Here is a 13,522-nt window from a genome sequence, read left to right on the forward strand (position 1 = left end):
CCTTATACAAAGTTCTGGTGCAGTTGCTGCTGTATACTAACATTGTGTGACACAGGAAATTTTGTAGTCTTTCCAGAGGTTACCTTTAAGACAAGTCTAGATCATTGGCCCTCACAGTGGGCATGACCCTGGTGGTATACAAGTTCAGATTAAAATTTATAAACTATTAAAAAAGAGTATGCATATAATGAAGTACTTTTTAATTTTTGGTCATTAGTGACATATAAAAAAGCAAGACATGTTGGAAATAACTAAACTGTTCAGCTATCTACTGCAGGGTTTCAGTTTGTATCAAAAGGAATAGATTACTAGGTGTGACTGGGATTCAGTGTTAAAATGGCTCAGTAATAGTTAGCTATGTATTTCTTGGAGAAGGTGAGATTTTAAAAATAGGTAGTCTTCTGCCTTCAGCGTTTTACTCATTTGTTTTAAACGTTCATAGTTGACCTATCTTCTGTCTGAATTTTCTGATTGCTTGTGTGATAACTGTATTTAAATAGCTCATAGTAATATTTTCAATTTAATGCAGTTGTGTTTATCAAATTTTTTTTTGGATTATAGAAGTATTAGGACAGTAAGTTTCTCATCATTCAGATATTTAAACTTTGCATCTTTCATAAAATCTGTTTTTTACCTGATGGAAGTTGATTTAAAGTAATTACTGATATTTTACTTCCTGATCAATGGATTATTTTGATAACATCAAACTCAAGTCTGTCTAACTTCTTTCCAGTTTTCTCGTAAATTCTATATAGCTCAGTGGTTCCGTGACACAACTTTGGAAACAGAAAAAGCAATGAAATCACAAAAAGATGAAGACACATCAGAAGGAACACATCATGCGAAGGAAGTTGAAACAACAGGTCAAATTATGCATCGAGCGGAAAATCGGAAAAAATTTCTTAGAAGTATTATCAAAACCACACCCTCTCAGTTCAGCACATTAAAGTAAGTCCAGAGAGAAAACATCTTTTCCAGTCATCACTTTGATGTCAATTTATCTACTTTACAAAGAAAATAAATAAATAAAAAACATAATGATTTTTTGTTGTTGCAGGATGAACTCTGATACTGTGGACTATGATGATGCTTGTTTGATTGTTCGATACTTGGCCTCTATGAGGCCGTTTGCCCAGAGCTTTGATATTTATTTGACACAGGTAAACTGAGCCAAAATTCCTCATATAAAGATACTGATTTTTCTGACCCTAAATAATTTATGGAGTAGTATATAACGTTTATTCATTGTCGAGAAAAAGGTTTTTAAAAATCATGAAAAGTAACAGTTCTTTTTTCTATACTTGTAAAAATGTCTTTGTTCTGCACATATTTTATATGTTCTTGCTTACAGGTAACTGGATATATTATTTGAATGATTATATACACATAGTATAGGTAGACTGACTGATGTTATAATGATTATTCAGTTGCCAAATTATTAAATAATACTAACTATCTGATTAAACTTAACATATATCAGATTTTCAGTGGGGCCACAGTTACTTGGAAATGAAGCATAGCAATAAAAACCAGACTTTAGAATGCTAGGATAAAGGAAAATGGCCTAAAATATAGAATACCTTACTTAATGTACTGGTTTTAATTAAACCTTTGTATGAATAAGAACTTCCACTCACATATATAAAAATAAAGGGAGGTGATTAATAAAAAAAATTAGTAAAAGTTTATTATTAAGGGGAGGCAAATGATATTTCTTTTGAATGTTTTTCTGCTGTACTTTGTTAAATATTATCCTGAAATTTGTGAAAATGTCAATGTTTCCTTGGCAGATCCTACGAGTTCTGGGTGAAAATGCAATTGCCGTTCGAACAAAAGCCATGAAGTGTTTATCTGAGGTTGTTGCTGTAGACCCCAGTATTCTAGCAAGGGTAAAGAGGAGCATAAATGATTCTTCTTATTTGAGTTTTCTATTCAAATTGAAATGTTAGTTCTACTTACTATAAATTATTATTTTCCTTACTATTTGTTAGCTTGATATGCAGCGAGGAGTTCATGGACGACTGATGGATAACTCCACTAGTGTCAGAGAAGCAGCAGTTGAATTACTGGGTCGATTTGTGCTCTGTCGACCTCAGCTTGCTGAGCAGTATTACGATATGCTGATTGAAAGAATATTGGTATGTTTGTCATTTTTATTTTGATTCCTGAATATGATTTTCCCTTTAATATTAAAATGCATAAAGTTAAAATAGTACAAGTACCCATGGTTCCACCATCATACTTCATCTATATATTTTGTTAAATTAGTGTAAGTTAAATTATACAAACATTATTTCTGTGGCTACTTCAACTTGCATCTTGAAAAATAAGTATACTGGGACTGCCCTGGTAGCCTAGGGGTTAAATCTGAGCACTTCTACCAAATGGCCTGAGTTCAATCCCTGGCCAGAGAGCTGGCCCACATGGCACAGCAGACCTCTCCTATCTTGCTGCTCTTCCCCTTAGCAGTGTATTTCACTATATCTGTCTATTCTGCTCCCTACACTATCTCTGGTGAATCCTCTGGTCTGTCTGCATTCCATATCTACACAAAAATAAGTCTTAAAAAAATGAATAAAGATTCTTTCCTTATAAACAAAAAAATTCTCTCACCCAGTCAAGGTAATACTTACTAAGTAGTATCTCATAACCATTTCATCTTCAGATACTTCTGTTGTCTCAAAAATTGGACATAAAAATTGTCTTTAGCTTTTTCTTTTAAAATATTTATCAAAGACCAGACATTGCATTTTGGTGATGTTTTGAACTTTATTCTTTCAGTCATATTTATATTTACAAAGACTAATTTGAGAAGGCCAGGTCGTGTCATTATTCCTCATGATTTTGTTCATTTCTTATATTTTCTGTAAACTATGAGATAGTGACAACAGCTTGATTAGATTTAGGTTAAACAGTTTTATTAAAAATATAAACTCTCAAAAAAACAAACAAAAAAATATATAAACTCTGGGCCCTCCATGGTGGCACAACAGATTAAAGTGCAGCATTGCAAGGCTAGCCACAGCCACTTGAGCACATGCGAGGTGACTCATATGGCATGGCAGACCTCCTGTCTCGCCTACTCCTCCCCTCCCTCAGGAGTGTATTTCAGTACATCTGCCTCGTCTGCTCCTCAGTCTGTCCCTGGTGAGTCTCTCACTTCCCGCACCTCTGGCCTATACTCTAGTTCTTGTATGCATGAATAAATTAAACCTTTAAAAATATATATATATATCTAGATGTAGCTATAGATACAAACTGTCATACACTGTTCTAATAGCTAACATTTGTTATCCCATATTATTTTGGCAAATTTACACTCTGGCTTTATGGGCAGTGCTTTTAGTATTTTCCCATGTATTTTATCATATTTTAGAAGTAAAGACAATATAATAAAATAATCCATGTTTATATTAACATTGATAAGAAAGCATATAAAATCTATAAAATAAGTATTTGGTATTTTAAAAATATTTTTATTGGAGTAACATTAATTGAAGTTAGTTTTAGGTATATAACATTATACTTCAACATCTGTGTATTCCATAGTATGCATGCCACCAAAAGTCTATTTTTCATTCATCACCATGCAGTTGACCCCTTTACTCATTTTAACCACTACCCATTCTCTTTCCTTCTGTTAATCAATATTCTATTCTAGGGTCTGTTTTAGTTCACTTGCTCTGTTTCTTATCTTCCACATGAGCAAAATTGTATAGTATTTTTCTTTCTCCATCTGACCTATTTCACTAAGCCCCAACACTCTAGTCTTATCCATGTCTTTGGAAATAGTAGAACTATTGTCTTTTTTTTTTTATAACTGTGTAATATTCTGTTGTATGTATAGACCATATCTTCTTTATCCACTTATCCATCGCTGGGCTGTTTCTGTGTCTTGGTTAGTAAATAATGCTATGGTAAACATGGCAGTGCATATATCTTTTGGGTTAATATTTTCATATTCTTCATATAATACCCAGAAATAGAATCACTGGGGCATATATTATTTTAATCCTTAATTTTGGGGGGGGGTAATTTCTACTTTTTATATTGTTGAATATATTCTTGGTGATATTTCTTTCCTAATTTTATCAAATTTCATATACCTGGGCACCTTGATTTTTCTGAAATTAAAAAATATCTTTATATTCTTAGGATACTGGTATCAGCGTCAGGAAAAGGGTAATAAAGATCTTAAGAGACATTTGTATTGAACAACCAACATTTCCAAAAATAACAGAAATGTGTGTAAAAATGATTCGCAGAGTTAATGATGAAGAAGGCATTAAGGTAAGTTGGAGCAGTGAGTACTTTAAAATTCATTTTTCATTGGTATTTTAAATAATTTAAATGTTTAACAGGTGTAAATTTTGTTGAATTTACATTTATTTATAACTTTACAAGTGAGTCAGCAGTTTTGGTTTATACACTCAAAAGCCATACTTTTGCATAATGTGGCAGGTGGGAACATCTATGATGAATTACACAGATGAGAGATGAGAAACTTTTTTTTTTTTTTTTAAGAAAAGGCATCTCTCACTTATTAACATTATAAAAGAAAATTAGGGTAAAATTTTGACATAGCGCAAATACTAATAATAAAGTTTTCAAGATAGTTTTCTTGGAATTTGAGTGGAGGAAGATATAAGCCTAGGAGATTTGTGGGATGATTTTAAGGTTTAAAATGTGGGGAATTTTGGCCCTCCCTGGTGGCGCAGCGGGTTAAAGCACTGCACTAAGAAGCTAAAGCCACTTCCGCATGAGTTCGATTCCCGCCTGCCCCGGAGGCGACCACATGGCGAGGCAGACCTCTCCTGGCCCGCCCGCTGCTCCCCTCAGCAGTGTAATTCATTGGTCTCTCTGTTCTGCTTCCCACTCTGTCTCTGGTGAATCCTCTCACCCTCCACATCTCTGGCCTGTACCCCAGTTCTGTACGAATAAATAAATAAATCTTTAAAAAAAAAAAAATGTGGGGAATTTTATTTTTTTAATTAAATTTTATCGTTCAAGCAACTTTTTTTTTTTCTTTTTAAAGATTTATTTATTTATTTATGCATTCAGAACTGGGGTACAAGCCCGAGGTGCAGGGTCAGTGAGAGGATCACCAGAGACAGAGTGGGGAGCAGAACAGGCAGATCGACTAAGTGCATTGCTGAGGGAGCAGTGAGCAAGTCAGGAGAGGTCTGCTGAGCTATGTGGATCAACTCTGGGGCAGGGATCCAACCTGCAATGAAACAGCCAGCTTGCAGTGCTGCATCCTAACCCATTGTGCCACCAGGGAGGGCCCAGAATGTGGGGAAATTTTTAAGGCTTAAAAATATTTTGAAAAAGTAGGAAACTACCAGATAAGGGAAATCACAAATTATTGAGAAACACTGTATCAGGTGAGTTGACTTTACATTTATTGTCAGAAAAATCTGAGTATTTGAAGTACTTACAGATTAAGGTAAGAAAGTATTAAAATTCTAGGATTGCGGTTCTGTTTTGTACATTTATATTTCACCTTTAAAATTCCTGATTCTCTTCTGTTGGAGAACTCTTATAACTAGATCTCTTTTTATTCTTATTTTAGTCTTGAGCTTATGCTGCTAAAATATTATAAATGTGTATTTGAGTATAGAATGAGACAAGCAGAGGGAGGGCGCCCTTTTTTTAATAAAATAATAGTTTATTTTTACATCATTTTGTGCATTTTTCTGTCTCAGTTGTAATCCCCATGGGCTTCCCATCACCAAGTCACCCGTGTGCCATCACCATAGTCCAGTGCATTTCCCTCCCCCACTGTTTTTGATGGGGGACAAAATCTCTACTCGTTGACAGTGATTTATAAAATTCAATCATTAAAAAAACAGCATTTAAAATGATGTAAAAATAAACTGTTAAAAAATATATTAAAAAAGCATTTAAAAAACCAGTATATTTCATTATTATACTAATTAGTAAAATCTGATCTTTTCAAACCTATTTCATAATTATACTTAGTATCATTATAAAGATAGTAGTGTATAGAAAGATTTTATTTTCAGAAGGTATGTACTTGTTTTTAAATTAGTAAATGCCTTATTGAAATTAAAATCCAAAATTCATTAGTAAACTTACATGACCATCACTAATCGTTTGTTGTTTATTATTTTGGCAACATCTCTCCCAACAGTCGTAAAATAATTATTTTTTTGGATCACAAACATTTGAGCAGACTATATTATGCATAAATTCTAGGCTGTGCATAAAATCACCCATTAAAATGTTTACTGGAATTGAATAAAGATAACAATTTTTAAGAAACTAGTGATTAGAAAAAGTTCCCAGGAGTTTTTCTTTTGTTTAATCTAGCTTTGCTTTGAACTTGAATGGGTATTTGGAATTGAGAATTTCACCCATTTTGTTGTAATTGTATTATTTGAAATTTTTCTTTCTTCTAGAAATTAGTAAATGAAACATTCCAAAAACTCTGGTTTACTCCAACACCACACAATGACAAAGAAGCAATGACAAGGAAAATTTTAAACATCACTGATGTGGTAAGAAAGACTGGTACAAAGTATGGTCCCTTGGGTACAGATCTAGTTGAGGCCTGTGTAGTCTCACAAAGGGGTGACCATGTTGAGATAGTAAATCTCAACATTTAGTCAGTACTACTTCTTTTAATTCTATACATAATATTTGAAGGATGCAAGTAAGAAGAGATTGGCATGTTTTCACATGTCTCACTTGTTCTTACTCATTGACATAAATACTGGTAATGAATTTTTCCAAATTCCTCCAATGGTTGAAAACTAAGAAGAAAAGAAGCAGATGAATAGGTAAAATAGCCTAACAATAGCAACCTGAAATGAAATTATTCCTAACTTTTTCAGAAAATGTAAAAAAATTAAAATTAGTTTTATTATGTTTAGTGAAACATAATATAAGGTATTTTTGACCTAGATTACTTTTCATGATTTGAGCATAAAAAAATTGTATCACTTGCATGTTTGTATAACTTATATCATTAACCTGCAATTTTGAAGAAACATTTTAAAATTATCAATTTTATTTTTTTAGGTATTACAGATTTTTCTGAGCAGTGGGTAATTCACATTGCTCTTCAAAATTCAGTGACATTTTAAATCTCATTGCACTAGGCTAATCACCTTAAACCTTTTTTAAATTAAAATTCTTTGGTATACATTGATAAATAATTGAGACTTACTGAAAAAGTTTTATTTTAAAAATAATTGAAACATTGGGACATTTTTATGCTTTTGATTAAAGTAGAGCAAAAGGTATATTTTTATTCAGATTTTTAAACTTCTAGCTTTGATAGTTTGCCATATTTCTCCATTAGGTTGCAGCTTGCAGAGATACGGGATATGACTGGTTTGAGCAACTTCTTCAAAATGTGAGTGTTATTTTGACTACTGATAAAACATAACATGAAATTTAATAGACAGTCAGTTCTTTGTAGACTTTGTGACCTAAAAAAATAAGCTTTCTATTTATTTCTTAAGTATTTGATACTTGACAGAGAAATTTCATTGTAGTATTTTAAGCTGAATGTTTTGGTAAGTGTCCTTATTTCACTGATTCACATTTTATCTTCTTTTCTTTCCAAACAATTGATTTTTCTTATCCCTTTAATCTGTATGATTACATGAGTTCATGATATATTACATAAATATATCAAGCTAAATATATATTTATATTTGGCACTATAAAATGTAGAATTTCTTAAATAGTACAGAATTAAACTATAATTAGTGGTTTCTTATTAAATTTCATAGATGAAAATGTCTATCTTTCATTGAGTTTTTCTTTGATTTCAAAATTTTTCAAATAGAAATACCCTTACCCATCTTCAGAAATTACCAGCATTTTCTCAATGTTATTTTCTCTATCCCTCCCCTGCATCCTTTTTTACTACTTCAGTTTAACAAATCTCATACTTTCTCACTTCACCCATAAATACTTTAGTAATTAGTCTGTCTCCAACAGAAATTACTTTTTAAAAAATAACCAGATTATAATTATCATCTATATCAAAATAGATGCTAGTAAATTATTCCCTAATATCTAATATGTAGTCAGTGTTCACATTTACCTCATTATTTTAAAAATGTATGATTATAGCTGGTTTGCAGTTGCTTTGGCTCCTATGTCTCATAACCTATAATAGTTGACATCTCACCCGTCCTTTGATCACATTACTTATTTGTTTTCCTGGGATTGTCCTATATTCTGGATTCCATAGACCTCTCCTGTCTCGTATAATTTAAGTTGTTCTTCTATCTACCTTCTCTTCCCACCCTCTCACCTACTCACCCTCCACCCCCATAAAGTCATAGGTATAGGGTCAATAAGAGTGACGCTCAATTTGGGGGCTTAGAAAAGGATTTTTTCATAGGTCATGCTGAATAGTAATTATAGCACTCCAAGGGAGGCATAATGTTTGGCTGTTCTATTTCCACTGATCTTTGTGTTTGTCAGTCTGATGCATTTACTATAAAGATTTTCATTATTGCTTTTAAATGATCATCATTTCCATTAGAAAGTTGTAAAATGTGAATAATTTATCTAGTTTATTTCATTACCTATGGTTTAAGATTCTTTAAATAAGAATTTGATCTGATTATTTGGTTATATGATGACATATGGTTTGTAGAGGTAGGGAAATGCTTGATTTCAGTATTTATAATTTTCAATATAATGAACTTTTATATCAACCTCCAAAAGTGGTAATGAGTTTGTTCATTTTTCAGTATCAGTATGAAGCAACAGATTTTTATATCTTTGATTACTTTCATTTATTGTGATCATATTTCTTTGTGTAGCTCAAATTGCTTTTTTTTCCTCCAGTGGTAGTCCTTTCAAGTTTGTCTTTTAACCTTCTGATAAAAACTTACTACTCTTTTTTGCCTTTACAAGGAACCTCAGACTTACCTTGAATCCTCCCTATACCAAAAACTGAAATCAGCCATTTTTCCAAAGAACCTTAATTCTCTGCACTGGAACAATCTGGTTGCTTTGGGTATTGCTAATAGTTTATCATAACATTGAGTCTTTAGAGAAGAGAATTAGGAAGTACATTTTTATTTTTTTAGATAGGGAAAAGTAAAAATCAAGAATTTATATTGATATTTCAAATTCAAAATAAAGATCTTGTGCCCTATTGCTTTGATTTTATTCTTTTCCTTTAGGCTAATCTTGGTTCTCCGTGTACAAAATTTCTTATTTGTTTTCCCTGCTGTTGCAGCAATAATATTCCTGCATACAGTTTAAGAATTCTTTGTATTTCCTTTTGTGTCTCACTCACTAAATATTATTGAGTAGTATCAAAATATGAATATATCACAATTTTTTTAATTAATTCACATACAACTTTGACTTTGGGGTTTTCTCGTTTGAGGTATTATGTGTAGATTTTGTGTGAATGTGTGGTTTCCTGTCTTTGGGTAAATTCCTATGAGTGCAGTTGCTGAGTTGTTTGGTTAAATGAGCAACTGCAGATTGTTTACCCAAAATGACCAAACCATTTTCATTTCCACCTGCAATGTTTTAGTTGCTCTGTATCCATGCCAGAAAAGTCCTTTTGACTTTAGCGATTCTGATGATATCTAGTAATATTGTTGTTGCTCTTTAGAAGATTTCAAGATGCCTTTTTAAAAAATCCTTCATGATGTTTATGTTATCTACAGTGTCTTAAACTGTCATAATAAGTCATTTTCCATTTCCTACTTTTACATGATGTTTTGGCATCAGTCAAATCAAATAATTAATTTTACATTATAGGACCATATGACATAACACCTTAGTTATAATTTTGTTAGCAATTCCATAGCAGGTATGCCGATTTCTAGAAGGCTATACAGCCACATTTTCACTTAATTATAGTAAGTAATTAAGTATAAATGAAGTATAGCTACCAGAAATGTTATTAGCATTACTAGAAAGAATTCTGAATAATATTCCCATGTGTTAATAGCAAGTTAGAAGCATGAAGACAGTATCTCTCCTGCCTCGCCCACTCCTCTCCTCAGCAGTGTACTTCGTCAGTATGCCTGCTGTGCTGCTCATTCAGTCTCTGGTGAATTCTCTTACTGCCCCTGCACCTCTGGCCTGTACCCCAGTTCTGTATGCATAAATACATAAATCTTTAAAAAAAAAAATAGATGGATGCATTTCACTGTCTTAAAAGGACCATTTACAAATCAAAAGACATGTTAATGATTAAGTGCAAACTCAAGTTGCAGATTGGAAAAAAACATTAGACACTCATGTTACTGAGAAAGGATCATTGAGGTTATATAAAAAACTTTTATATAAGGCAAGAGCCCCATAGGAGAACAGATAAAATTCATAAATAGGCATTTCATTGAGGAAGTAGCATATTTGGCTGTTAAGATGTTCAACTTTATTAGTATAGGATATGTAAATCAAGATCAGATTTTACACCCATTTGATTGCCAAAATTGAGAAGTCAGTTAATAATGAATAATGGAAATGAGTTAAGTAGTATCTCTTAAAAGCTGCTAGTAATTCAGAAAATATGCAACTAGTTTGAAAACGAATACAGTATTTCATAAAGTTGGCTCTTTGTATATTCTGTGACCCAGCAGTTAGTTCCACTCCAAGTATATAGGCTCAAAAGGATAGATCTATCTGTGTGCAGAGGCGAAAATAAAAGAATGTTCATTATATCACTAAGTGCTCAATTAACTTATCTTAGGAAGAATGAATAGGTAAATTGCAGTATAGATGTATTATGTATAGTGAATAGGTAAATTGCAGTATAGATGTATGATGAGTAAAATACTACAAACAACAATCTGGATTACAGTTAGGAACAGGTTGATTTAGAAAACTATTTCTAGCATGTTATTTTCAGAAGTTGAAAATCAAAGAAAACTATATATAATATATAACTTAGTTTTTGAAGCAAGAATTTAATAAAATTTGTGTTAGTGGTTACTTTGAAAATGGACTAAGGGCTGAAGCATTTTGGAAATACTTTTTCTTGAGTTAGGTTGCCACACATCATTATAAGTAAAAGACTCGAAGGGCACATAGCAGTGTTGATGTTGTGTCATAGGCAAAATCTATGATTAATATCTTTGTGTATACTTGGTATTTTGGAGAAGAAATATAAAATAAAAACTGGAGCAGGGGATTATTTTCTGCTGCCTGAAAAAGACTAGGTTAGCTTGTAATTTTAATAAATGCTTAAGGAATTGAATTTGTACAGAACAAGGAGAATTTATGGTTCAGAGTTAAAACTAGGTAAAATGAAGTTTTTTGCTTTACTTTTTTTTAATTGGAGAGAGCAATGAATGTGTTATTATTTTGAGCTCAAGTTATTTTAATCCTCTTATAGTGAAAGCTTAAATTTGTGCTGCCCAACACTAGCCATATGTGGTGGTGGGAGGGGTTTTTTTTTTTTTATTCTAAGATTTTTATTTATTTTTGTGTGGAAGAACTGGGGTTGTAATCCAGAGGTACAGAAGGTGAGAGGATTCACCAGAGACAGTGGGGAGCAGAACAAGTGGATTTAAGGAGATAAACTACTGAGGAGAGCAGTGGTAAGACAAGAGAGGTCTGCTGCACCATGTGGTTAGTTAGCTCCCCAGCCAGGGATCAAACTGTGATGGGCCATCATGGTGGTAAAACTGAGCTTTGACCCCTAGGCCACCAGGGTAGTAGGTTTTATTTGATTTTTACTTAATTTTAATTCCTCAGTCACTACCTGTATTTTAAATGTCTAGTAGCTACAAGTAGCTGTGACAACTGTATTGGACAGACAGATACAGAACATTTTCATCATTGCAGAAAGTATAAAGAACTCTTAACAGAAATCAAATATACATTTCAACTTTAATATTCCCAGAAATGTATTAGTTGATTTTTATTAACAAAACAAATATATCTTAGCTGTTACTATTGACCTGTGGTTTTGTAAAATTAGATTGTATCAATTTTTGATTCAGTTAGATTGATTTCTTTTCCCAGTCTCATTATTCATCATCGTTTTCTAGCAAAACGATTTATTTATTTATTAATAATTAATAATTCAGCAAACGATGACAGCAGAAAACTAAGCTTATAATTGTTTTCTAATTGAAAAATTTAAGGTGCAGTTCAAATGTAGTTATAATTATATAAAAGATATAATTAACCCATAATATACTGCTTTTGAGATAGGAGAGGACTTGAAAAGAGGAATAGAATTCTAATTCTTACTAAAAAACAAACAAAAAACCAACTAGCATTGAGTGGTACTCTTAAAGGAAGGTCACCTTTCTTATTTCTCTCATACACACAGCAGTTTAAATGCTTCATATTAAAATCGTTTGAAAATATTTATAAATCATTGGTTTATAAGATATTTTAAAACATTTGTTATATATTTTTGTTTTTATTTATTTTCATTTTCAGCAGTAAATTGTTACTGAATATTTAAAAGCTTATTATTATGAACACATTTAATGCATTTATATTACTATTGCCTAATTATTAATTATACTGGGATTTTTTTTTTTTTTGTATATATACATATATAGTTGTTGAAGTCGGAAGAGGATTCCTCATATAAACCTGTGAAGAAAGCTTGTACTCAACTTGTTGATAACCTAGTTGAGCACATTCTTAAATATGAGGAATCTCTAGCTGGTAAGACATTTTATGTATTGGTCATTAAATTTATAAGATATTTTAAAATACTTTGGGCACATTTCTCATTTTTGCCTTTGGCTCTGCTTAGCCTAATAATTACTTAATTTTTAAATGTTTTTCTTTGATGTTGCATCTTAGATTGTTATTAAGGTTGATTAAGATTATTAGAGAAATTTGATAAATCTCAGATCTCATCTTTTCCACATATCTTTCAATAGAATATAACTTTAGATGTTATACTGAACAGAAATAAAAGTACAGGGCCCAATATGAATTCAACCAGTGGCACTCATAAAAAAAAAAGTTATCTTTTAAATCATATAAAATTTTTCTCTCTCAATATGAAATTATTTTAACTACTATAAAATGCCTTTTAAAGACTTGTAGTATGCTTCTAATATTATTTATAATTGCTAAATAAATGTTACTTAATCTTGCACTAGAAAGTTAATACTTTTAATTGACAGACTCTCTAACACCTAATTTTCTACTTATATTTTATCAATCACTACTCTCAAGTTATTAATCAAAATATAAATTATATAAAATTATAAAAGTCATAGTTGATACTGCTTAAAGCACACAAGATTAACATTACTTCCCATGTCCTAATGTACATTAGTGAGGAACAATAGTCAGCCTTGGGCGTTCTTCAGAACTGGGAATCATAACCTGTAATAGAGGTACAAGTAAAAGGGACCTAAGGAAATTATTGATATCCTTTATATTCTTTATGCAGTTTTTTCCCTTTTTTTTTTTTTTTTTTTTTTTTTTTTTATTTTTTTATTTTTGCTTACACAACTCTGGCACAGGCCAGAGGTGGGCCAGAGATGCGGAGGGTGAGATCTCCTCCGGGGCAGGCGGAAATTGAACTCAT

General features: G+C 31.8%; 1 protein-coding gene across 2 annotated transcripts in view; it reads left to right on the top strand.

Annotated features, from left to right (window-relative positions):
• Positions 1–13,522, top strand: part of NIPBL (Nipped-B homolog (Drosophila)) — a 163,869-nt gene that overhangs the window by 127,799 nt on the left and 22,548 nt on the right. For both annotated transcript variants that reach the window (XM_004678099.1, XM_012721861.1), the window contains exons 26-33: positions 734–948; positions 1,058–1,160; positions 1,791–1,889; positions 1,992–2,138; positions 4,156–4,290; positions 6,423–6,521; positions 7,328–7,381; positions 12,534–12,642. In XM_004678099.1, the coding sequence (XP_004678156.1) occupies positions 734–948; positions 1,058–1,160; positions 1,791–1,889; positions 1,992–2,138; positions 4,156–4,290; positions 6,423–6,521; positions 7,328–7,381; positions 12,534–12,642 (961 nt within the window). The remainder of the gene's footprint in view (positions 1–733; positions 949–1,057; positions 1,161–1,790; positions 1,890–1,991; positions 2,139–4,155; positions 4,291–6,422; positions 6,522–7,327; positions 7,382–12,533; positions 12,643–13,522) is intronic.

Source organism: Condylura cristata, unplaced genomic scaffold (assembly GCF_000260355.1).
Source record: "Condylura cristata isolate star-nosed mole 26May11 unplaced genomic scaffold, ConCri1.0 scaffold00007, whole genome shotgun sequence".
Lineage (NCBI taxonomy): Eukaryota > Metazoa > Chordata > Mammalia > Eulipotyphla > Talpidae > Condylura > Condylura cristata.